Source organism: Aplidium turbinatum, chromosome 13, assembly GCF_918807975.1.
Source record: "Aplidium turbinatum chromosome 13, kaAplTurb1.1, whole genome shotgun sequence".
Taxonomy (NCBI): domain Eukaryota; kingdom Metazoa; phylum Chordata; class Ascidiacea; order Aplousobranchia; family Polyclinidae; genus Aplidium; species Aplidium turbinatum.
In genome coordinates this window covers 14,481,147-14,507,454 of record NC_137484.1, presented here as the reverse complement: position 1 = coordinate 14,507,454, position 26,308 = coordinate 14,481,147, and the positions used below count along the sequence as shown (strand labels likewise).

General features: G+C 38.5%; 1 protein-coding gene and 1 pseudogene across 1 annotated transcript; one reads left to right on the top strand and one right to left on the bottom strand.

Annotated features, from left to right (window-relative positions):
- Positions 1–280: 280 nt before the first annotated feature.
- LOC145781674 (uncharacterized) lies at positions 281–25,432 on the bottom strand. Its single transcript, XM_082593348.1, has 28 exons — positions 25,276–25,432; positions 24,111–24,829; positions 21,048–21,207; positions 20,670–20,826; positions 20,398–20,495; positions 19,997–20,275; positions 19,331–19,479; positions 19,141–19,213; positions 18,375–18,521; positions 18,085–18,210; positions 17,499–17,621; positions 16,563–16,720; positions 15,541–15,658; positions 14,565–14,713; positions 14,062–14,315; positions 13,415–13,570; positions 11,165–11,335; positions 10,957–11,084; positions 10,240–10,351; positions 9,843–9,930; positions 9,505–9,617; positions 8,912–9,092; positions 7,922–8,441; positions 6,280–6,666; positions 5,948–6,011; positions 4,283–4,337; positions 4,004–4,109; positions 281–1,513 (listed from the first exon to the last, which is right to left on the bottom strand). Exons 1-28 carry the CDS (start codon positions 25,430–25,432, stop codon positions 1,332–1,334), a joined length of 5,130 nt encoding a protein of 1,709 aa, XP_082449474.1. The 3' UTR covers positions 281–1,331.
- On the top strand, positions 23,384–23,478 carry LOC145782659 (U6 spliceosomal RNA; annotated as a pseudogene).
- Positions 25,433–26,308: the final 876 nt, after the last annotated feature.

Here is a 26,308-nt window from a genome sequence, read left to right as displayed (position 1 = left end):
GACCAGACAAAAATTTGGTAAAAAATGATGCAGTTCAAAATTTATTTTCGTTTGTTTATTATAAACAAAAAGTATAAAACTAATTGCAAATTTTGTGACTTTTTCAGTACTACTGTAATTAACCTCGGCCTTGGGTGTGACGTTGCGATTTTACACAAACTACTTCAACAATTAATAGGCCTAATAGCAACAGTCACTAGCTGATTACAATTCTTAGGCTAGCGTTCGAGTAGTTAAAAGTTAGCAATACTAACTATATACCTTTACCCAGGTGGCTTATAGTAATTATTTTATGCAACATCATTGATCAAAAACTTGATTTTTTTTAAGTACACAAAAAGTGATCTTGAAAGTGATCTTGATCTTCAAGATCACGATCTTGATCTTCAAGATCACATAGTTTGGTGATCTTGATCTTCAAGATCACCTATTCTTGGTGATCTTGATCTTCAAGATCACCAATACTGGTGATCTTGCCCATCTCTGCCGGTATCAAATTTTATTTCTTGTATATTTTCTTGGTTCGTGTGGCATTTTCATGCAGATAAGTTGAATTTTTATTGGCCATCAATAGGCTAATGCGATCTGAAATTAAAACTGCGATACCGATTTTAAAGTTAGGTGCGGAATTTATCAAGACTCAATAACTCAGTGGATAAAAACACGGCTCAGTAAAGAAATTGCCAATAACAAGCAATGATAACATTCAGGGAAAGCAGTTGACCAATCACATTTCATGAACCTACCTAATTAGCGACATCTGGTGGATAAAATAGAAATGTAAGTTTAGTAAAACACAGACAATCAGACATACCACAAAACAAATGATGTTTTACACAAATCTTTCGAAGCTACAAAACAAATAAGCAAGAAGTACTTTAAGTCAAACTAGAAATTAGTCTACATTTGGTAAAAGCAATAAGAAAACAACACGCAAAAAACCCAAAGCATTAAACAAACGCAAATGTGTCTCTACACAGTTTAACAACAAAACTTAAAAATCATCATATATCCTAGGCACAGTGGTGTTACTGATTAAGCATTAGCTTATTGTAACACAAAGATACGTATGAATACATTCCTGCTGTAACACCTTAGAGGAACCAGGATTTTTTTACGCACTAAAACAGCCTGTGAGTAGAGGCAAGTTAAGAAGAATTTTCCTTAAATACAGTGTAAGGCTAGGCTATATTTCCTGAATGGCTGGTGACTGGTGTATTTGTCAAGGCTCTGTGGACCACGTTTTACACTACCAAATGAATATTATACTTTCGTTACGATGCACCATCGACACAGGCCTAATTGTCATGTTCAGCACCGAAAGCGAGTGATCAGTAAAATGTCAATCGAGTTTGCCCGCCTTTACGACCAGGCACCTTCTCGTACGTTAGCATCTTCTTTCGCTTGTTTGGAGTCATCACAACAGCAAACGACTTTTTATGCACTTCATCCATAAAATTGTGCGATTTGTTTCCATAAAATTGTGGTGTACATCCATGATTTGATGGATATTCTAAACATTTTTTTTTGTGTTAACAGAGCCAGAGCAAAGCTGTAATTGAATTATTGAAAGTTGCCTATACCCAGAGAATCACTCCATCTGGTCTAGATCTTTACCAGCTATGGTACGGATCTGACCAGATCTTTACCTGGTCTGGGCCGGATAAAGTGGCTGTTTGGGTAAGAGCGGACTATAGCGATCTACATACACAGGTCTTGACAACGTGCAAACTGGAGCCCTAACTGAAGGCCAATGTACTTTCGTTCAACTCTAAGCTAAATTCACTTTGAAGCGATAGTTCTAACAATCCAAACTGCCAAAGTATGATCAATGAATCTCAAATTACTGCAAAACTTTTAATTTTGCGTTGAAAAATGACACATGTTTCCCAATTACCAGTGTTTCCAGACGTTTTTTGGATTTCCAGCGCAAGTGCCAAAATCTAGTAGGTAACAAACGTTATTTGAATGGTAACAATAGGCCTAGCACTAAAGTAACTCAAAATCACACAAAAACTATATTTATTAACTAACACTCAAACTATCAACTTCTAGCGATTTTGGCTACTAACAGATCGGCCTTCAGGCAAATTTTAAGCTACATATTGTCATGGCCTGTGTATAAAAGTCACCGTGGCCCGAACCTACTAGAATAGGCCTATGATTATAGTTTAGTTGAAGTAATTAGGGGACGTATTGAAAGAAAACAAACATTATAAAAAGGAAAGTACCAATAGAAATTTACCTGAAAGAAACTTAATTGCAACAAAATTGTAATGGTCATTGCAACTTAGTGCAAAGCCTTTTTGTCTAAATTGCGAAAATGAACTGCACTGCCCGGTGGTTTCAACACAGTTTATCAATGTGGAAACATATTTAAAAACTGGCTAAAAGACAACGAGCTTCATATGTGAAAATGCTAAAACAAAACTACCAGTGCAAAGCTCGGTGGCGGATCCAGAGGGGAAGGTGGCGATACCTCCTAAAACACAGGATGGTAACTTTATTTACGGGGTATTTGCCAGGTCGAATTAATGCAGACAGTCTTACGTATTATTGTGTTTTGTTGACATCGGCCCCTCCCCCCCTACTTGCTAGAATCGCTTCTGGCTTAACTATTACACTAAATGTAGCCAATGTCCTACATCTCAACTTAAAAATATCGATTTGAAAATTTGCGTTGTCTCCAGTAACAATCCCACGCATAGATACATGTGACGTATTACAAACAGGGTTGGAAAAAATCATGATTTTTTTAAAAAAAATCCAAAAAATCGGATTTTTTTGATTTAAATTTTATATAAAAAAGCGTCGAATCTACTTGGGGGAAGAGATCATTTTAGTAAGATAGCAGAATTATTTTTAACCCCTTGATTGATTGTAAGGCTTTGCTTTGCAAGTGTTCAATCATTTTTATTATCACATTGTAGGCTAGACTGTCTAGTGTCTATTGCACGGTAGCCTACTACGACAGTTTATCGAACGACAATTAATCGAACGACAGTTTATCGAAACGACAGTTAATCGAACAACAGTTTATCGAACGACAATTTACCGAACGACAGTTAATCGAAAACCTAACCCCTAACCATTATCCCCTAGCCCCTAACCCCTGAGTATTCCATTGCATATGTGCTTCGTCGTTCGATAAACAGTCGTTTGATGAACTGTCGTTTCGATAAACAGTCGTTTCGATGAACTGTCGTTTCGATGAACTGTCGTTTCGATGAATTGTCGTTCGATGAACTGTCTTTCGATAAACTGTCGTTCTATGAACTGTCGTTCGATAAATTGTCTTTTGATAAATTGTCGCGTCACGCTATTGCACATATTTTTAAGTAGGTGTGATATGTTGCTTTATACTAAATCATAATGTGCATATCGAGATTGAGGTACGTCTCAGACTGTCATCTCACTACACTAAGATCTTTCCTTACGTTTGAGCACACATTACTTTGCTTTTTTGCTCAACTGATGCATAGCCTACAACCAGACTTTTTGCAAAGAAAGTTTAACTGTGTAATATAATTATGTTACCGACGTACCATAACAAAACAATAAAAGTTCAGATGACACAAAATTGCAGTTTATTTTGCATTGAGAAGTTTGTACATAAATACAAGCTCGCCAGCTTTTGCAGTGCCCAATCGATTTCGAACTTCTGATTGAAGCAGACCAAAAGTGGAAAAAACTTGCTCAAAAAGTATGTTTAGTGAACAACCCTCTTTGTGAACTGCCAAGTAAACTAAGTTGCCTTTCAAAACATGCATAGCCTATAGCCTTAAGTATTTAAATATAACTTTTGTATTACAGAGAAGCAGTGAAACGTTTGTTGATGTATTTATTTTTATTTTAGCAAATAAAAAATCATTTGATTTTTTAATTGATTTTTTTGATTTTTATTGTTTGATTTAAATCAATGATTTAAATCATTTGATTTAAATCAGCCAACCCTGATTACAAACATGGATTGTACGTCAGCACAGCAACGTATCATTAGCACCTCGGTAAGGTTGTTGTGAAAAAGGTTGAGCGATGCCAATGTTGACCGAGCCACTTGCTCCTGTACTACAGCCGCCTTCATCACGCCCAGCCACTCTACTTGGATGCTGCAGACGATCAGATAACGTTAGGTTAGCGTAATCTTTTATTATTTTTATCACAAAAGATTTTATCACCTAGATTTTAAATTTATTTTTAATTTAGATCTAGCTCACTTTTAAAGAAATATATTAAGCAAACTTTTTAAAACAATTGATTTAAAGTTGGATATAAATCAAACCCAGGTTGCGTCTTCTTCAATCAATCTATGTGTTTGTTTGGAGAAACTTTCAAATCTGTTGAAAAAAATTAATGAATCAAAAAGATTTATAAAATTACCTAGGCCTTTGCTTTGGTCTCCAACCTGTGGGTCGCGACCTCATGTGGGATCGCCTAAACCATGCGGCCTGATTTGTCACATTTTGCAGAAATTTCCAGGTTTTTCTAACTTTGGGCGAACGTTTAAATAAATTTTTCTAAAAATTCGATTTTTACGCTTTCTTAATTCTTTTCCCCAGATGACACAATAGGTTTTAACATCCTCACACGTTGAAAAACAAAGAAAATTTGATTTCGAAGATTTTAGTCAGACTGTTAATTTTCAATAACAGTCTGATTTTGCGTTTTTCAACTTACTTTTTCTCATTTGCTACTGCTTCCCTAAGGCAACAAAAAAGTTTTATGTCATTAGGAAACCGCAAAAAGTAAAAACATCTCAAAAAATGTCAGTCAAGCACTAGCAGTAGCTGTAATCAAAATCTGCAAAATGTGACAAATCAGGCCGCATCTCCAGGTGGCCATGCCTAAACTTTTTCTGGGGTTGCCATAACTCACAATACTAGTTGCAGTTTTAGTCCAATTTATGTGCGCTTAAACTTGAAATATTTTCTCCATACGGGAAAACAAAATGAGGGTCGCATGTAAATGCTAATTTTATTATTTTTTAATTGGGGTCACTTCTTAAAAAGGTTGGGGACCACTGCATAGTGCATGGGCTACTTACTTCACAGTGTAGATTCAAACGATCTGTTATAGCCTGATGCTGCGGGTTCTTTTTGGCAATATCAAATTACACTAGCTTTCGGAACACAGTTCCCTAGTCATGTGCTATGACGAATGGTGTTGAAGTCAGTGAGTGGTTTTTTAAAATGGCTCTTTGTTTTAGCTTGAGGCTGCCGGCTGTTGAGTTTCTGTGCTGTTAGGCGTTATTGCTGTGAGGTTTTGTTGGATCGGTTGATTAGTAGATTAGGTGACGTAGTTCTTCCCTTTCGGCGCGGTTGTTGATTTTAGGATTTTGTTTGCTTATGAGTATGGCCTCTTTGAAACGTAATTGTACCGCGTCATTTTCTCTTTCAATAATTTTAAATTCAAAGTCTGCTTGGCATTGTTGTTGGTGATCAAAGAACAAAAGAACATCTCAGCTCGGATAAAAGTTCGGTATTTGATCACCAACAACAATGCCAAGCAGACTTTGAATTTAAAATTATTGGAAGAGAAAATGACGCGGTACAATTACGCTTCAAAGAGGCCATATTCATAAGCAAACAAAATCCTAAAATCAACAACCGCGCCGAAAGGGAAGAACTACGTCACCTAATCTACTAATCAACCGATCCAACAAAACCTCACAGCAATAACGCCTAACAGCACAGAAACTCAACAGCCGGCAGCCTCAAGCTAAAACAAAGAGCCATTTTAAAAAACCACTCACTGACTTCAACACCATTCGTCATAGCACATGACTAGGGAACTGTGTTCCGAAAGCTAGTGTAATTTGATATTGCCAAAAAGAACCCGCAGCATCAGGCTATAACAGATCGTTTGAATCTACACTGTGAAGTAAGCAACGATCATGCTGCTAAAAGCGAAACTCACTCAACTACATAGGCTACTTAGTTGTACTTACCCTGAATCACGGACAGAGTGGTGACTGTGTGAGCGCGAATTTTCATTGAAGTTACTTGAAAATCCTGTTGAATATCATGTTAGTTTCAAAGCTTTGAAAAAGGCATATTAGATTATGACTTAAAATGATTCTTAAAAAACCTACAGCGTTTTCAAATGTGAATTTAACGGATATTTTAACGAAAACTTTTAGTAGTCCGATTGAAAGAAATCTGTTTTTTTCACAGATTGGTGGTCGTTCAAGCTATAATTTATTTCAAATGGACATTTTAGCAGTATAAATTTCACAGCGCAAGATATGCAGAAACAAAAGTGGAACAAATAATGAAGTACCATGATGAGCAGGCAGCGCTGCATTCTGGTAAAAACTGCGCTGGCTGGTGATCTCAGCTAAACCAATTCGGTCTTCAGCAAAAGATGGCGGAGATTTCGTTGACCGAAAAAGTTGGTTAGATTTGTTGTGGTTGATTTCGTAGCGATCATGGCGCCAAGGGACCGCTGTACTGTTGGGGTTTCGATGGTGAGACAAGTCGTTTGAAGAACCTTGCTTGTAAAAGGAATCGGCACATGAGCTGTGGTGGAAATGAAGAGAAGGCTCGACTTGGTGTTCTCTAGGGCTTGACTCCAGTGCCCTTCCAGGATTGTTGCGCACAAATTCTGTCAACTTGTCCCGAGCCGACACCATGACATCATGAACGTCGTCTTGTGCTTGGAAATTATCTGTTTGAATTCAAAGTGTAATGCATTCAGTTTTGTTGCTAAAGCGAAAAAAGTGCATTAAATATTAATTAAACCTGTACAGTAGTGTACAGGTTTGAAATGCGGCGGCGAAGAGAAAAAAAAACGAATTATTGTCAAAAAACGATTTCCATTGAAGAAACGAATGGAGTTGTTCAAGCATCATGTGACGCCTTGGAAAGTGGTCAAAATAATCATATTACGGTGTATTGATTGAAGAAATACGTCGTTTTTAGCGTGATGTGGGGGTATGTGAGTGAAAATAAAATAGCGTTTTAGTTCATCAGGCCGTAGCCTGTCTTCTTAAGTCGATCAAGCACAATCCTTGCTGGAGCACAACACCAGTGCCTCATCCTGGATCGCCAATACCTGGCAAGAGGAGTGGACAGACAACACTTCCAGACTCCACACCTTTGTCCCCGACGCTGGACCCATGCCACCAGGAAAGGAGCTCAGACGACCTGCCTGGGTACGGTTGAATCGCCTCCGCACGGGTGTTGGGCGCTTCGCTTCCTTGATGCACATATGGGGCCTATCAACATCTGCGGTATGCAACTGTGGTGCAGAGGAACAGACAGCAGATCACATCCTCTACCACTGCCCGACGTTTACTCCTCCAAGGGCAGTTGGCCTGTCAACGCTGGAGGACTCTAAAATCAAGTGGCTGCTCGAAGAATGCCCGGACATTTGACCCCAATAAAATGTAGCCCAAAAAACCAACCTCTCATACGAAAGAAAAAAAAGGCCGTAGCCTTAAGAAGGGCCGGAGACATTTCTCTCTGGACCAGAGTAATACATGAGAGAAATCAAGGGTTATAGACTTATAGTCAAAGGGGCGCCACTCCGCAATCGACGGCGTGGTTTAAGTTTCTTATCAAAGACACAGCCACATGCTCTAGAGCGGTGAACCGGCGGCCTTTCGAATGTCGAACCATGGCTCTCACCAAGCTTGTTCAAGCCGTCTCACGATCCTAGAACAACCCCAAAGATGACGTGGTCTTTAATGACGATGTTTGCCATCTATGCTCAAAGCGATACTCGCTGGAGGTATATGAACTCTCATTTCTTATGGATGAGTGAACAGCTCAATGGTGCAGACTGTTAGATGCAATACCAGCTAAATATTTGATCAATTGCTTAGTCATGTGATCAATTGCCATTCTACAGTACACTTCAACACAACTATTGAAAAAATAAAGACGCAAGAACTGCTATTCGCTATGCGAGTGGTTCTTGCCTTCGCAAGGATCATTGCTTGAAACATGATCCATTTTGGTAGCAGCGTGAGAATGCGTGGAATGATCATTGGCAAGAGGAAAGCGCCAATCTCTTTCATGGAACGCATCCGATCTTGGAAGATACTGCTCTCGTTTGACATCACATGGACCGATTTGGTTGAATAGGCGAGTGCTGGGAGTGGTTTCTTTGCATCCAAGAGATGGAGCTAGTGGCGGTTCTACAAGCTGATGGAGTTTAGGTTTCTCATTGATGTAACTATGGCCTGGCCATCTGTCTTCCGTTCCTCGAGGAAAAACTGGACGACTCTCCGCAATCGTGGAAGTCGGAAGAATGTTCATTGGGAAATGTTTACTTTCATTGTCACAAACGATCGTACGTCCTCTTCTGTGATCAGACAACGCATCGCGCGGGTGCTTGTGATTATAGGACGAGCTGTTGTCGTCTATGACGTCCCCAGCAGTGTCAACGTCTGTTTGCTCTGGACCTTCGTGCAACTTGCGAAGACACCGAACGATGTTCTGAAAAATAAGCGCAAAAACAACGTTGTACGAACATCCTATCAAGTCTTAGTCATGCACACACAGAGTAACAGAATCTTCTAGATTTTTTGGTAAAATATTATTTCGTTAAGCTACCATGCACACAATTTTTCTTAGGGTAGTCTCCTTCAGTAGTGAGAAAAAAAAACATATTGTTATAACAATTTTATTGCAGACAAACCTTTATCCATAGTTACCACACAAAAACGACAAAAATTATCCGATTGAAATGGACTTCCAGTGAATGTGAAAACACCAAGTGAAGGATATGATAAAAATGTCGAAGTAAAGGAAGAAGGTGCGGCAGATATATCGAAAAAGAAAAGGGGTTAAGGCAACTGCTGCACGACAAAATCAGCCCCATTAGTGGGGAACAAACCGTATAAATCAAGGAAAGATGATGATGATGGATGACTTTTTCATCTTTAGATTAATGCAATAATGCTTACCTCAGCGATTCTTCGAGGTAAATTCAATGTTTTAGAATGAGAAAGGATTTGATCGACGTTCATCCGGCAAATCCCTTCCAATGTTGCAGTTGATAGCAGGCTCTGTGCCACGAGCGAGTTGATGCATGGAAACCCAAGAAGGAAGCGTTCATGCTTGCTCATCTCGCTTGAAATGAAAGACCTTTGAACACATACCAAGTAGCTGATATCAAAAATCACAAACTTCCCACCAAACAAAGTTACCGTGTTTATACCATTTTAACAAACGTTGTCATAAGGGTAATAATGTTAGCTAGGTTTTTAGTTAGCAACAAAGAACTGCGACTCAGTTTTAGTAAGTTCTTCTTTAATAGAAGAAGTTAGTTTGACTGTACAGTATATAGTGTCATACAGAAGAGAATGGAATTAATGCAAGTTTTGAATGTTACAACAAAATATATGCTAATATTTTAGCACGAATGTGGGAACACTCTTATATGCTCAACATTGCAGTGGAAATTGCTCAAGGTTGAATAGAGTGGTTGTTATTCTCGTTGTGGGAAAGTACAGCCTGCTTGGGTTTCTTTTTGACAGATTTCATTATTCTGTGATACCTGTTTGCTGTGTCCTTATTGGGATCATGGTGGCTTGACATCAAGCCTTGAGGGATCGTCGCCACAATGGTGCTTGCTAAGTCTTCAATGGCGAAGCAACAAAGCATTTTCACCTAAACATCACATTATAAAGGAAATGGCAAAAACAACGTTTTTTTTTTTCTTCCTGAAACCCTGTTTAACTATTAATTGTGATGAAAGCTACCTCTTCGATAGAACCAACTCGTTTTGAAAGCTTCTACGAACATTTTCTTTCATAAACTGGCCATTGCCTAATAAACATCACCTCAACTTGGACATCAGTCGTTGTATTACAACAAAGTAGATATTTACGTCACCTCAAAGTCGTTGCAGCTATTCGAAAGTTGCTTGATTGAAGCGCGCATCCTACCCAAGTTCTGCCGAGCGGCTCCACAAAATAGACGTCTAAGCAACATCATCTTCAACTGCTTACATAATTTTTTTTATGACATGTTTGTATTCTATATAAAATATAGATACCTTTTGTGTAGCCTACCACATACTGTGAATAACTGAGTATAAATCGTCTAGCGGCTAACTGAACTGTCGATGCTTAGTCTGCTCACTTTTTTTTTATAAAATAGCATACTGTACAGTGTAATCAAGCGTAGGAAAAAAACACTGTGTGGTCTTAGCACGGCATAATCAATATCCACAAGCTTTTATCACCATTAATAACAACACCAAGCTAGCAATGTGTTTTTTATAATTTACCCTTGGTCAAGATTCCTTCCAACATGTTGTGATGTCACAATGATGAGACAATAAGATAACCTCGCTCGTATCGTCAGCAAAGTTGCGAGGAGCGCCCTCACGTGGTCTTCACCTGGATGTAAAGATTTGTATTAAGTCTTTCTGAAATTTCGCTAAAACTTTACAAGCAGTCGTATGAACTCTGCAATGCAAAGTACTTTGTAAGCAAACGGTCACTCGTTCTAACAGTTGAAAGTAGAATAAGTTACTGAAGTATTATTGCCTGTACTGTAAGCGGTGGGATGGCACAACGGATAAGGCGTTGGCTTTCCAATTATGCAAACCTGGTTCGACTCCCGGCTTCAGCTGGTTGTTGAAAAACAATGCTCACCTCTACCCAGGGTGTAATAAATTGGGTGGGCGTAGTTGCTGAAGTAAAGGCGGCCGAGAGAAAGGAACTGGCCACCCTACTCTCCTTAGTGCCGAAGGCTTAGTATAATGAGAACCTTATCTTCTCATTCCCCAAAGCTCAGTATCTGAGTATGGGACCTTTACCTTTACTGTAATTTCAACCAAACAATTATCAACAAACTATTTCTTGTCAGCGCAAAAGAATTCAAACCTCAGCTGCTCAGTGTTGCCAAACTCCCCTACATTACATATAGACTATGGAGCGATTCTATTACCTGTCGGCAGTTTATAGGAGTTAATTCATGATATAAGAGAAAACTAGCGTACCTTCCACCTGCAGATTTTCGATATCTTTCAGTACTATTCCTGTGTTCTCATCAACTATAACGTCTGGATGGGAACCCGCACATTCGCCCAGCACGCTGTAATCTCGCTCAATTACCAACAAATCGTGCCTGAGAAGATGTGCCAATTAGCGAGTTCGTACATATCTGATGTCTCAAACCTGTACTGCTTTCTATCACATCATTATTACCGGGTTTCAAGCAGATGCAGCAGTTTCCCCATGCTTGTCACCTTCGTTGAACCGATGAGTGCCAACGGCTGCTTGAGGTTGTTTTGAGTTGGCTCAGAAAATCGTAGACCACTCGACTCTTGAGCTTCGTCAAAGATTTTGTCGTCTTCCAAATCAAGGGACGTACTTGGACTGTTCGGTTGCAATCGAAATAATGAAAATTGTTACAAACTTGAGGAACTAGCTGACCATCACCTTCGGATGAATGATGAGAGCACCCACGTTTGGAAGGACGTCGATTCGATACCAGCTGGGAGCACAGGTCTGTGTCTTGAAAAAATACTTAATGAAATACTTGAAGGTGGACACGAAGATTGACTTTCTCGTACGCTTCCCTGAATCTTAAACCACCACCATGAATAAACAATAGGCATCTTTTTTATTTTATTTAAAACTTCTGGACAATCATCAGCTCGAAAATGAACCTGATCATTTCGAATTTTTCATTTATCAGGTCGTCGTCGTCGTGTGAGCCTCTGGGGCCGAGGATCTATCCTTTTACCACCCCATGAATACGACTAAATGAAGAATGAATACGACTAATACGTTTGCAGGAAATTTGGTGTTATAACTTTGATAATTATAACAGAATAAATCTTCGATGGACATATTATTATGATAATAAATTTCAGACGTGGAAGTTAGTCTCAGAGTCCATCTCAAGCACGTCGTTGTGCGTCTTGCCAAAGACAATGCGGCGTGCTCTGGTTAGCTGTCGAACCGAGGCCTTCCGGAGCGTCGTGCAATGCTTTTACCACTCGGTTATGCAAGAAGGTACTTGATTAATTTTTCATGATTATCATCACCATGATTTTGTAAAGTAGACAATCTAACAAAGTATAAGCAGCGATTTGAGGCTTTCAAACTATCAATAGGCCAGGGGCGTATCCTCAATGGAAGCAAGGGAAGCATTGCTTCCCCTGTCAAAATTGAAAAAAGAGAAGCTGATATTTTTCAGTAAAACGATTTTGTAATTTCTTTACCTGAGTATGATTTAGAACAGTTTTTAACTCATGCCCCCGTATGATTTCAACTCGGTTTTAATTTTAAAAAAGTTGGAGACTCACGGAAGCAAAGATTCGTATTGCATTCCTTGCTCTCGTTTTTGCAATAAAAAGAAACAAGTTTGAAAGAAAGGAAAAAGGAGCGCAAAGTTTGCGCAATTTATGTTTCTTTTAACTAATCGTGGAAGCGATTTAAAAGTTGCTTCCACAGTCGCAAGGTTGCCAGATTGGCCAAATTCCGCGAATTAGGCTTTTTTTAAATTAACTCTTCAAAATGCATAATAATCAATATTTCTGTGATATCGTAACCTTACCAAATGATACCATATTCACCATTGTTCAATACATGTTCTATGCTTGTTTAATACTCGTAATGTGGCGGATTAAACTCATCCGCTACGGTCCTTTTATAGGCTACTTGCTATTTTTTGGGTTACTTTCAGAATTATTTTTGCTACAATTTATTAAAATCCGCTACAAGTCATAAAATATATGTACATTTTACTATTTTTGATAGAAACAGGTAAATATATCCATTTGGCTTTTTTTGTCTAATATTTTCCTTGTTTTGGCCTATTTTTTGTATTATTTTGGCTTTAAGACCTTTTCATAGTCTGTCAACTCTGCTCTGTGAGATATTGTGCCAGTGGGCTATGTATTATGTAATGAGAAAATCTAGGGCACTGTTGTGGTAATAATATCGGCTTTGTAAGCAAAAGTTTGAGCCAAATGTTGGCTTTACACTGTTATCCTGGCTGGATAGACTTTAGCATAGACTTTAGACAGGATATGTGAGGTCTAGGCTAGACTTGACTTTGTAGCTGAGTTTTTGGTGTTTTCTAATTTTAGCCGCATTTTTTGCCCGTTCGAGTGCAAGAGCTACCTTTAATAAGTTAACCGTTAATAAGTTAACCTTTAATGAGTTAACCGCGAGTGTTAACCGCGATTACCCTGAAAGTGTTTCCAGAAAGCACTATAATCCATTATTTGAGTGTAATTTTGCAAAAATTTTCCGGGGGGGGGGGGCATGCCTTCGGCACGCTTTATTCCCCCACGATTTTTATTGCTTTTCTTGCTCAACCAACCAGGATACGCCACTACAATAGGCGGCCTACTCTTCTTACGTAGTGAAGCAAATACCTTGATTTTATCTTGTGATAGATTGATTGTAGCTTGTACCAACTTTACACGATTGCAAAGAACTTACAGAATAGATTGAAGCGACACGTGCTTGATCTTGTAGTTTGAACTCAGACTTTTCCAGGGAGAGTCATTCCTGTGTTCGTAGTCAACGACCAGGCTCAACGATTCCCATGGAAAGTCTTCAAAAAGCATTTGCTCAGCAATCACCAGTACATTGGTCCTGGAAGCAAGAGATGCCGAAGCCATAAAAATACGAAAATTAATCTTCCCTTTAAATATAGATTACAACATCATACAGGTCAAAGCTACCAGTTCATTACTAAGACATCCTTGCAGCCAGTTGGTGGAATAGGATTGTAAAATGGAGATTAAGATGTTTTGTCGCTACTCAGGACTTTACATTTTCATCAAGGTAGTCTTCTCAGCTCCACCACGCACCAATGGGAGGATGCTTTTCCTTCCTGTGAGTGTGGCGGTGAGAAACAGACTGCAGGTCATATCACCTGCACCAATGTGTCCATTCTCCGTGTACTAAAACAGGATATGCATTGAACACCTACTTTTGATCTTGTAATAACAGAAAAAGGTTTATGTTGCTTGCCTTTGGGTAGGATTTGGCAATATATCCATATCGAATGCGGAAGTGTACTAATGTTGAAACATCACCACATTTAATCTTTTAACCTATAAGACTGGTTTATTCCAATTCACCTTTCAAAGATTCGGTGGATATCAGAGCTCGTCAACTTTTTCGCATCGTCAGCAGACGATACGGCCTTGATTTCTACACCGTTCTCCATAGGCTTGTTCATTTTCCTACACAGTTTTGAAAAAAGATACCGACAGTACGTGCAGCATATGATCACGGCTTTCGGGTTTTCCATGATGTTACTTCTTCTTCGCTTGCTAAACCACTTGTGAAGAAAGCTTTGAAGTTCACAAATTTTAGGATGAATCAGTAGGAACTAAAAAGAAAAAATCATCAAGGGAGGTTATATCACAGACAACAAAATCCGTCATTTTTACATTGATTCAACGTCCGCGTCGGCAGACGTTGATTCAATGTAAAAATGAAAGATTTTGCTAAGATCTCGTGAACTTACAGCTGAAAATCACTGTCATGTATGAACCACAACATACAGCATCGGAATAACCAGTAGGCTACTTTTTCAACACTTTAGCATAAAACAAGATAAAGAAGTTACGTCACAAACCTGATCCGAAACACCACTGACGCTATTGCACATGTAAAAGCGGAGATTTTGGATCAATTTCTTGAAAATTTCAACATGTTGGTGACAATTTGGTAGGAAATTGATAGTTTCATCTTGCTCTAAGTGTTTCATGCTTGTATGAAGAAGTGCTGGAGTAATTTTCAAAGTATGTTAAAGTTTGCAGATTTCTGACAAGTTTATCTATTTGCTGTTATTGCATTAGAAAAAAAAACTAAATAAAGCATGCTTAACGTTTCAAAAAACTGACACAGAATACAAGATAATTTTATCTTCCTATACGGACTGTGCTGTCTAGGCCAGGGGTCACCAAACCACGGCCCGCGGGCCTGATTTCATCCGGCCCGCCACGTGCTGCAAAAATAACAGCTGCACTACAACTGTTAAGAAAAAAAGATACCAAACCTTTTGAAAAGGAGTGACGTTGCTATTGAGCTACACGCAACCTGCTTATGATTTTTCTGGGGACAGCCTAGGCCAAATTTGGAAAGATGTAATGTTTTTTCAAGAGTACGATGCCCTGTAGTGTATCACAGCAGGGGATAACTTTTTCAGCAACCTTTCGATTTTCATCACAACTTTGCTTTCCACCGCTGACTTTGTTATTTATTGTGCTCAATTCAAGTCAGTGGAGATTCTAAATAGTTGTATATCTTTTTCGCAATTTTCATCCGGCCCGCAGCTGTTAATCTCGCAGCAATCTGGTCCTCAGAGAAAAAAAGTTTGGTGACCCCTGGTCTAGGCGGTAATTTTAAACCCACAAGTAAGCCATTTATTGCTTGTAAAATACCCAACATTCATTCTGAAGAAGCACTCGAGTTTCGTATTAGTAACCTGTACTTTAACACTGATACAATTTTTAATCAAGCATGCTACAGCACAGCTTAGATGCATCAATAAAACTTGAAAATGGTTTGTATTTAACTGAGGTTTGCAACACATCGACACGTTAACGAACCTAATCCACTGGTGAAGGAAACATGGACTAGCAGATAGAACGTCGAGACAATTTGATGGAATATTTGTAATAGCAAGATATCCGTTCGGTCGGTAGCTTCTCCTCTGGCTTCTTTGTCCTTAAACGGAGCGGTCTTGAGTAATATCAGAAAATAGGATAGTCGAATGGAAACAGCCCTGGTACGATACTCTAATGGGGCGCCTGTGCGACACCGCTCAAGAGCATGCGGCCGTGTCTTTAAATTTGCAACAACTTCAACCGAACATAAATCGTGGATACGACAAAAAATAGGAGCTACCACAGTGAAAGTGAAATAACTAGCGACCAGGTAAGCGGTAAGTTAACGTAGCAAAGTTGGAGATCAACATGTTATTTGTCTTGCTAAAAAATATCATAGTCAATACATTAAATGAACACTAGTCAATAAATTAAACATTTAGCAACTTTTAAATGCTGTTGCAGCGGGTACTGTAGGCAAAAATCACAGGGATATCTAAAGAAGGGGATATGAAGGCTCGCAGCGATTGCCTTATTCTCATGACACTACCAGGGCGGTAGTTTGTAGTGCTTTAAACATGTGGTTCTTTTTAAAATCGTAGAAAGTTTTGTAGTGCAGCTGGTACAGTGATCTACAGAAGACAGTTAGCAAATGTTACGCAGAGCATATTTAAAGAATACTTGTTTCCAAAGACAGTTGAAAAGTTACCAGTAAGCTGTTTTTTTAACAAAGCCTTTGCAGTAGGCTAGATGTAAAGCAAGTAAATGGGTAGTTGAATTAACAAGCAACCATGAGCATGCTATGAATACCCAGGCCTGATTCTAATAGCGCAATGCAAGTTATCATAACAAGATTTATTAAACTACTATCGGTGCCAATTGTCATTTTACGATAAACACAGATTATTTACGATAAACAAAAGCCCTTCTATTGTCAGACGTAATAAAAGCCTTCGTATCCCCTTCTTTAGATATCCCTGAAAAATCACAACTTAAAGGTGCAAATTAAATTAAAATATGCTCACAAGAACAACTTTCTGATGTTGCTTGATCATGAAACGAGAAGTCTCTCGAGTGATGTTGATTAAACTCGCATTGTGAGATAACAATTTCTTGGCTTGGAGTTCTCTCAATATGGGGGCTGCCTCACGCTCAACCATGCAAATGATGTCCAAAGCTTTTCCTTTTGTAAGGGTGTGGTTATCATCAGTTAAAGCATGTTATAATGTTAAAATACAGGGAGTTCATATTAATCCCGGTAAGTACTATCACTTTTTAGTCAGTGTTCATATTTTGCTATTTAAACTCGAGTAAATTGTTAATCAATAATCATATTTATATTTTTTTAATTGTTACAATTTATTGCATTTCCCCTGCTAGTGGGGTCAAACGCCAAGTCCTACAGAAGAATGGACAAACGGATGATGATTATTACAGATTTCACTTTCGTAATGATGATTCAAGAGCCATGGTTTCTAAAGCCACATGTTTGCTCATATACAATATACATCCTCCCCGTCAGAGTTTACAGAAAAGGAAAATTAACTGCGCAACACCAAAACCAATCATCACCATTATAACCTTTATTACTTTGACATTCAGTAAAAAGGTTAAGGTGGTCCCATACTTAATTCCTAGTGTCTGGGATGAGAAGATAAGACTCTCATTTTACTAAGCCATCGGCACAAACGAGAGTATAGGGTGGCCAGTTCCTTTCTCTAGGCCGCCTTTCCTTAAGCGACTATGCCCACCCAAGTTTTTATACCCTGGATGTCAACGGTGTCAACAACTTCGGTGTCAGTAAGCGGTGTCAACAACTTTAGCCAAGTGTCGAACCTGGTTCGTATTGTTGGAAAGCGGCTTTATCCTCTGCGCCATATGTCATATCACCATATATGACATTCAGTAGAGAAAATAAATAAAATTACTAAACTAAATTCGTCTGCTAAATTGAAATTCACCTGTCATGTACACTTGGATTGTTTTGCTCAAGTTTTCCTGCGTAGCTATTTCCCCACACGTCATCATACCAGGCGGTCCTAGCTTGTTCGACAAGCTCTGTTTAGGCTTTTTGCTCGGATTTTCTGAACGAAACAATGAACGGAAACAGTCATACACGACAAACAATTTTTTTTATAAAAATCTATTAATTCATGTTTCAGCCGGCAACTACACCGCATTTGCATCACAAGCAAGATGCAAAACGCGCCCGTAGGAACGAACTTCTTGATAAAATATTCAATATGAAATAAAACCAAATCAAGAAAATGAATATTGTGAAGAAACAAGGTGAAGTATTATTGTGTTGAACACTTTTAAGCCAAAAAAATTGGAAAACTGTATGTTGTTACTAATTCACAGCGAAACGGAATTGCTTTCTTTCGCAAGGAAACAAAATCGGGGCCAAAATTTTAAGTTGGAACGGATCGTTTCGAAATATTTTAGTCTCAAATAGTTTTAGTACACAGAATTAAGTACAAAAGCTTATTTTTACTCAGGTTGCGTCAGTCATGACACAAAGAAATAAGTTTACAAGAATGTAGTTACCTTCGCAATAACTGGAAGACCTAGCTGGGCTGCTTTGATTTGCAGACCTTACTCTTTTAATGGACACATTCTCACCGCCGGTTTGGTAATTTTTTCCAGTAACCGTTGCATTGGAGCTGGTGTCATCTGGAGATGTAGCATTGTACCATGTCAAGTGCGCAAGAATATTAAGTTACAGTAAAGCCTAGCTGCTGTACTTCGCGACCAATGTCATAAAAAAACTCACAAAAATCTGCAGAACACGTCAGAATCTGTGTTGTCAGTGTATGTATTTAAAACTAATGTCTTACTTGCTTTGGCCCATGGCAAGTTGTTTTCTTGTCTTTTTCCGATCAAAAGCATGAAATCAGCAAGTGGGTCACAACCTTCGGTGGGTCTATTCAAAACAGTCTTCTGCATATTTGTAACTGTACATGGGGCTTTCACAAAGCTGGATGCTGAAAACGAGAGATGGTAGATAAGTATAGAAAATTTAAAGCATATTTTTTGAAAACAATAGACTACGTCACAGTCCGGGATGTGGGGTCGGACGAGTTTTGACGTGGCTGGAGCTAGCTTATGAAATCATAGACGGATATTCTCTATCCGGCTCCATAGTTTTGTGAAGGTGAGCGATACGTTTACGAGTAGTTCAAATACCAGGCTGCCGGTTCTTCACCTTGCCCTTCTTCTTTGTGTACCATGCCTGTTCCAAGATTAGTCGTTCATGCATAGTTCTTTCCATTCATCCCGGTATTTGACTGTATTAAAATTTGTTGAGGTTGTAACGTGAAGATGATCCTCGCCTTATACGACGCTAAATATCTCGTCGACGTAGTATCATAAGTCTAGTAAACTCTCACTCCGCTAATAGGCCCCAGTGCGAGTGATAGGCCATAATCAGCTACTGCCGCGCTGATGTAACCCAAAGTCACAAATGATGTGTTATTGTGATTATATAACAATACGAAAACTAGACACGACAAATATCTATCTCATGCAGCCTAAATCATTTTGATAGCAAAGGATCAAAGTATTAGGCCTACAACAATACAACATGAGTTAAATGAAACATACCTGAGAAAGCGCTCGCCATGGGAGTAACAGCTGCACCTGGACTTTTGGTGCCGGTATAAACATTGACTTTACACTGAAAAGTATTTGAAGAATGCAAGAGTTGTGTTTTGAAATGAAGGAATCGATAACTGAATTTCCTATGCAAAGAAAAGTTAAAGATAACCCACATAAGAGACTCAAGTAAGCCTACCTCGTTATATCCGCTCGAAGAGAATGTGTCAGACATTGAAAAGGTGTTTTTAGTGTTTTCATTCAATGTGATAGATGAAGCAACTTTGCAAGAATCGATTACTTTTTCTTTAGTTTCGTTCGCCATCGCTAAGGTGATGCTTCTTTCAACTGCAAAGCAAAGATATACCTTACGTTTTTACGGAATAAGACTGAAGTTTTACAAAGTGACCATTGATTCAAAAAGTGACATCAGCAGGGTAAGATATGCGTAAACAATCCTACTAATGTACTTACGTCGTGCACTTTCAACAAGGAACTCCACTATTCACAGTTGCATGGAAACTAGACTTCAGTTTTTTTAATTCTAAGCATATTCACTATAGTTCAGTTTATTTGGTTTGGTTGGCGAAATACAATAACCACAATTACTGATGAAAACAATTTCGGACAACAAGACCGAAAGGTCACTAAAAGAATTAGATTTCATTAAACAAAAAGATATTTTACAATCCTGATGTCAAGCCATCAAATTGTTGTATCCAAAAGCATCCAACTGATGTGAACCCGTGCGATGTGAATGTGATGCAAGCTTATGTTGCAATCAAAAATTAAGGCATCTTTTCTTGTTTCATTTTACCTAATTCACAAACCAACTTATACTAGGCTACTAATATGGAAAACTCACAGGATTCATTGAGCTTAATAGTGATAAATTCTTCCGAACGGTTTTCCAAAGTCAATGAAGAGCTGCTAGAGAAAGCTGCCAGTTTGTAAGCCTCATGATGCAGTGAGTGTCTCATGAGAGCCATGTCATCACTGGCGTGTGCGACAGGGTCCCACGAAAGCGACAAATCTAACACGTCCCAGTGTGGTTCGGCTTGTGGACAACAGGCCTCACGGATTTCTTCAATGTAATTCTTCTCATTAACTTCCATATTAACAAGGGACTGCTCAACTGCAGGTGCTGCGTTTATAAAGCAAATATAAAGTGTAACTGTTATGTTTATTGTTCATCCATGGATAAGTGTAAACAATCATTCTGTTACGCAAATATATACATTATGACAAATCATGTCATGAGCTTACCTGAAATGAAAAGTTGAAACAGCGAATTTCCTCCACATACACTTGGAATTTTTTCCAACTCGCGTAAATGCTTTAGCTGCGTTGTCCGAGAAATTATCCTTCAAAAATTGTATCTTAATTCATAAGCATAGGCTGCATTATATAGTGTTGCCACACAAAGGTCAATAACACACTATCTAATGCAAAAAATAACGATACTAACATGTGAACAAAACCACACTACACAAAATTTATATAAATTGATTTAAATAATCTTTCTATACAGTACATACTTGTTTAACTCGTAAACTGGAGGAAGGTCTTCAGTCTTAACTTTTAGAGCACCAAGAGCTGCTTTGCTGGAAGACTCAACAATACTGGTAGCTTCTGGTGCAAGTGGCAATTCCAACTGATTTTGTTCTTCATAAGACTCAAAAGAAATGGCAGCATCTGAAACACATCTTTTATGCCTTAGATTAGACAAAAGGATACATGCGCAAAAACAAGCACGCACTGTGTAGTGGCAAATCTTTATGTAAGTATAATGTCCACCATGTACTTGAGGAGTTGTGATGTTAAACAGCTTTAGTTAGAGATGTAGAACTGAAAACTGTTTTATGTCTTACATATACATATCAAAACACAGCTTTTAATGTCGCTATTGAGATTACCATCCAACAACAATCCAAGGGATGAATGATGTAGATTGTAATTGGAAGTTATCTTTTCCAATGGGAAGTTGTTTATTTTAGCAGCTTCGTCACCAGACGACTTGCGATTTTGGATTTCATGCATGTCCTTCTTGCAAAGTTCATAAACATAACGGAGATCCTAATCATTAGTAAGATTAGACAGTACCTGACTGCTCATTCTAGTTTCAATAAAACTCTTTGATGCTATCATTACTTGGGATTATTGAAACAAGTATATCATACTTTAAACTTTCAAAACATTTTGCTTTTAATGCAACAATGTTTGTTTTGGCGATCTTTCACAGTTAGATTTCAATACAAAAAAATTTCAAAAATGTTTTGCAACATTTTATTTTGAATTAAGTTGATTGATAAAAAACGTTTGCTACTTTTCAAAGTGCTTATTCAAAATCTTCTTTTCAGCCATAGCCTATAGCAGGGGTCATAGGCGTCGAAATAGGGTGGGCCGGGTGGGCGGCGCCCACCCTGCCGTGAAACGAGGGTGGGCAAAATATGTTTCGCCCACCCTGTTTTCATGACACTTATGAAGTGTTCGTTGCAATTATTTCCGTTTTCGTTAAACGCTGAATTACCCAACCAACTGCAGCGCAACTTCTTGTTTTACGCTATGTCTCTCGCTAGGTAGCCTATCCGACAGAACAAAGCAATTCCGCAACAACGCTGCGTTGAAAAAAAGGCGGTACTCACTGCATTGTTACGTTTGTTACGTCACTGCATTTTGCCATGGCAACTGCCACACGATGGCTATTCCTGGTGAGAGAAAGCCACGTTTGATCGTTTTTCCGAATGTTCTCACTTTCGTTACGTCACAATCAAACTTCAGTTCCGGCTCAGCGTAAGGGAATATGAATATGACATCATAATGAACATGACAATAAAATAACCGATACAAACTAAAGACGTACTGAAACAATCGCTTTTTACAAATCTTTCCTCACAAACTTGTTGCTGGGTATAAATTGGGGCACCGCGCGATGTTGTCATTTCATTATTGAAAAGTTAAGCATAAAGCAAAGTCAAACATCTATTCGAGCATTCTTAAAACCAGCTTCCAAAAGGCGGCGAGATGATAACGCTGAAGAAGCCACGTCCAGCACGAATGAACGTAGAGATGACATTGATGAAGAAAGCAGTGCTTCAAGGATGGACAGGGGTGAAGTCAATGTCTCAGGCAATGCACCAGTAGTTGTAGAAGACAGCATGAGCCATGGAAATCTACCTGCTCCATTTGACGTTAGCATGCTGCCGGATCAGCTTCCGGCTCGGAAAGGTTCCGTCAGCACAGTCAGCAGTCACCTGTCCGAACATTTTGCGGCAAATCCGAAGGCGCCGCTTTAAACAAGGTCACGAGTCTCGCGCTTTTTAGGTCGCAGAGGAAAACATAAGAGAAGTTTGTTTAGTTTAGCAGCGCTCATAAGATCGCAAGGCGCAAGAAAGCCAACATCAAACCTATTGAAACTTAATTGCTGCAGCGACGTTAAACGCAGTCTTTGTGAGAAAGACTAACCATTGCGAATTTGCGAACATACACATTCAATGAAATCTGTTTGAAAACTCTCGCCCACCCAGAATTCCTCTCTTCTAAGAAAAAATCGACGCCTATGGCAGGGGTCACCAACCTTTTTTGCATGCGGGCCACTTTGGCAATGCGGAGAGCTGTGGCGAGCCGCACTAATAAAATTTTAGGTAGGTTGACTCTTATGCTAGAAAAGAACCCATTTTTTACCCAGTATCCAGCGTTACATGTTGTTCATATCTATGTTAGAATACCGCAGCAACAAAATTATTCGAACAAAGCTACTGCCAGGCCAAGCTCCTTTTACAACACTTTTGACTTTTTTAACAATGCATAATAAACGAGGCCATTTGTTGTGCGCGCTTATAGCGAGGCGAGCGGTTTCATTAGAATATTCATCGCCAAGCAAGAGTGGTGTGGTGTTGTCGCTTCACAAAAGATATCTTGTAATTAACAATTTCAATAAACAAGGAAATGTTTGACACATCGCAATACAGGCAACAATAGTGACCTGCAAACATATCAGCAAAAAATAGGCTCCAATAACAGGGAAAAAGAAACCAGGCACCATGAAACAAACGCTTGTGGAAATCACCGAAAAATCGTAATGCTATCGTAATTCATGAACAGTCTTCCCTCTAAAAAAGCAATGAGTTGGTTTTTCATCCTTTTTGTGAGAGTCTATAAAACTGTCTTTCTTTTATTATAGACAACTGTCACTTGCTGTGCTTATCAGCGTGGCAAGAATTTGTTGATTAACAACATTTTGCAGTAGGCTACTTTCTTTGGCAGTACATAATTAATTGGAACGATACAGAGAAGATTAGCATGGCCCTTGCGCAAGGATGACTGCGTAAATCGTTCCATATTTCTTTTAAAAAAAAACATTTTGCAATACTAAGCTAAATATTTTCATAATATAATCAGAAAAAGTCTTTAAATTTATATATAATATTTTGCCAATTTATTATAAATCAAGTTGGCACACCGACCTATTTTGCCAACAAGAACTTGCATAAAGATAACACCGCTCGTGAAACACAATAACGGTGAAACGCACACTAGTGTTTACATGACATTTGCAAACTTAAAATAAGCAATCCTATGCTCACAGACAATTTCGAAGTTCGAAAACAGACGTTTTAATCAATCACTGGGACAGTGTGGCTGGACATCGCATTGGAATAACTTTAAGCAACCTCCACCTAGAACTACATAATCTGATTGGTCGGTCGGTGGAATCGTATGTAAAGCGAAAATATGCTTCCCGGGAAGTATTTGTTGCCTTCGTGCTCTTTAACTCCTCAAGAAAAGTATTTTTGGTTATACTTGTACGCTGATACCTTCCGCGGGCCGCAGCGATACAGTGTGGCAGGCCGTATGCGGCCCGCCACTTGGTGACCCCTGGCCTATAGTGATTAGCCTACACAAGCAAATGAGTTTACAAATAACTATATATATACTATAGGGGACAAACTGAATGCTGCTACAACTTTAAAGCTTACCTGATCAAGATGTTTTGGTAAGTGGCTGTCCACTGCTTCCGGTTTCAAGTCATGGGTATTGTTGTTGATAGTTTTACTTTCTGGAATAGCTTCAATGAAATCTAAATCCAATTCATAGTCTTGTGAACCACATGGGCTGAGGGATAAATGTTCCATGTCTGTGTCAGAACCAGAATAAGAAGCAACTTCTGTATGCACTCTGATAGAAAGTGACTTATCTTGGTGAAACAGTTCATGTACTACAGAATTCACATCACCAGTAGGATCAGGTATGGTCATAATGTTAAGCTTGGACAACAAGACAAAAAAATCAGGAAGACCATTCTCAATGGTACAAAATGTGAGCAATGGTTCAATAAGCTTACAACAGCGTGGATCTTTGCAAAGATTGATTGGATTATCTGTGGTAAGGCTATGAGCACAATCCTGAACAGGTATTGGAGAAAACATTTCATCAGTATCTTTTTCAGTTTGTGTAATATATCCGTATGATGCTGCATTTTGTGAAGATGTTGCTTTTGAAGTTCTTACATCATACACCTCAACATCAGAATTTGGGTCTGAGTTGGGAACGATTTCTTCAAACTTTTCAAAAGTGTAATGGTATTGTATTCCATTAAATTGCAGATATGATTTAAAACAATCAGTTTTCGAGTAAAGTACAGATAGTTCTTCCTTCATTTCTGATAAAAAATCTTTTGAATTAATGACTGGAATACCTGTAACAACAAAATAACTTAGCATGGTATATAACTGAGTAACTAATTATGGTTGCAGTGGCACATGTCATTTCCAGCCTACACTAAGAACACACTTCAACTATCACATTGAAACAGGTCTATGTCGATTGTTCAAAATAGATATACACATCACAGTAGGGTACACAGTTGCCTTCAGTTCCGCTTGATTTTATTTCTAACTATCAAAGCAAAAACAAAAGGCTACAAGAGTCTAAAAAAATACAACCACAAATATAAGACGTGTTTGAGAGTGAAATTTAGACAAAAGAATTAAGTATAATCGCAAAACCTTCAAAAAACATGATTAATGTGGAAAAAACAAAAATTATGTTAACAAAACCAAACTATTTATAAATCTAAAAATATAGACTATTTATTTTCTGTAGGCTTAGTTAACGTTTATGATTCTGTTGCAATTGCAATACCTTTCAACCATGGTAGTCGATAAGAAAACTTATCATTGGCTGTCATTGTGTTGAACTTGAGAATGTGTGGTGGACAAGCTATCAACATTCGACTTAGGTTTGCCTGCTTTTGGCACATTAGATCATGAAGATAATCACAAGCCAGATACTGTGGCATATTGCATGCAGAACCTAGAACCTAACTAATCTACAAACTTTCATACATTCTAAAATAAAGTAATACATACAAAAGTCAATAAAACTACCGTACGATTAGGATATTTCGGTAAACCTATTCCAATCCGTTAAAGTACAACCATCATAATCTAGCACGCTCAGGTGTGGTTCTAGGTCAGGCAATGATGATGTTTGAAAAGTTTACCCAAAGCCATTAACTCTACATTAATTTATAAAACTATCACTGAAACAAAGAATTAAGTAACTGATCTTGATAATCTTTTTGCTTTTGCAAAAGGTGATATAGGCCTAAGCTAGCCTAGCCATAGACCACAGAATGTCAGAAAGCAGAACAAAGTTTATTACATAGTTGGGCACACCTCAAAATGAAATATGATAACCAGGAATATCTGATTCACAGGCTCAATTGCCTGATACGCATTGCCAGAACAGCTTGTCGTTGTCGGCCTTTAGTATAATGACTGTGCTCACGCTTTGCATCAATATTTATTAGGCGTAAACTTTGTCTTTTGAAAATACTTTGAAATCTTTAAACATGCAAGGAAAGGCAACACCTCTCTTCTCAGTTGATTTGGTGTGAGATGCCACTCAGATGACCATTACGTAACTTCATTTGTTATTTCAATTTAAAGTTTATGAAAAAATCTACTTTGAATCTCAGTCCAGTGAATTTTGACTTTGAATACAAGCAATGTCGATGCTGGCCTGACATGACTGTAAAAAAGGTTGAAACCTTTTTTAAAGTAGGGATACTTAGTAGAGATTTGATAGGGTAGTAGGGATTTGATAAAGTAGGGATACTTAGCTTGAAACCTCCCTAAGCACAAAGTAGTTTCGCCTCCTTAAGGGACGGTTA

What these genes read in the sequence shown, in the direction of transcription:
- LOC145781674 (XM_082593348.1), bottom strand. Translation starts at nt 25,432, where the DNA reads ATGCCACAGTATCTGGCTTGTGATTATCTTCATGATCTAATGTGCCAA. An exon ending in CTTCGAGCGGATATAACGAG is followed by an intron (nt 19,214 to 19,330) that starts GTAGGCTTACTT and finishes AATACTTTTCAG; the next exon opens with TGTAAAGTCAATGTTTATAC. An exon ending in AATCCAAGTGTACATGACAG is followed by an intron (nt 16,721 to 17,498) that starts GTGAATTTCAAT and finishes CCCTTACAAAAG; the next exon opens with GAAAAGCTTTGGACATCATT.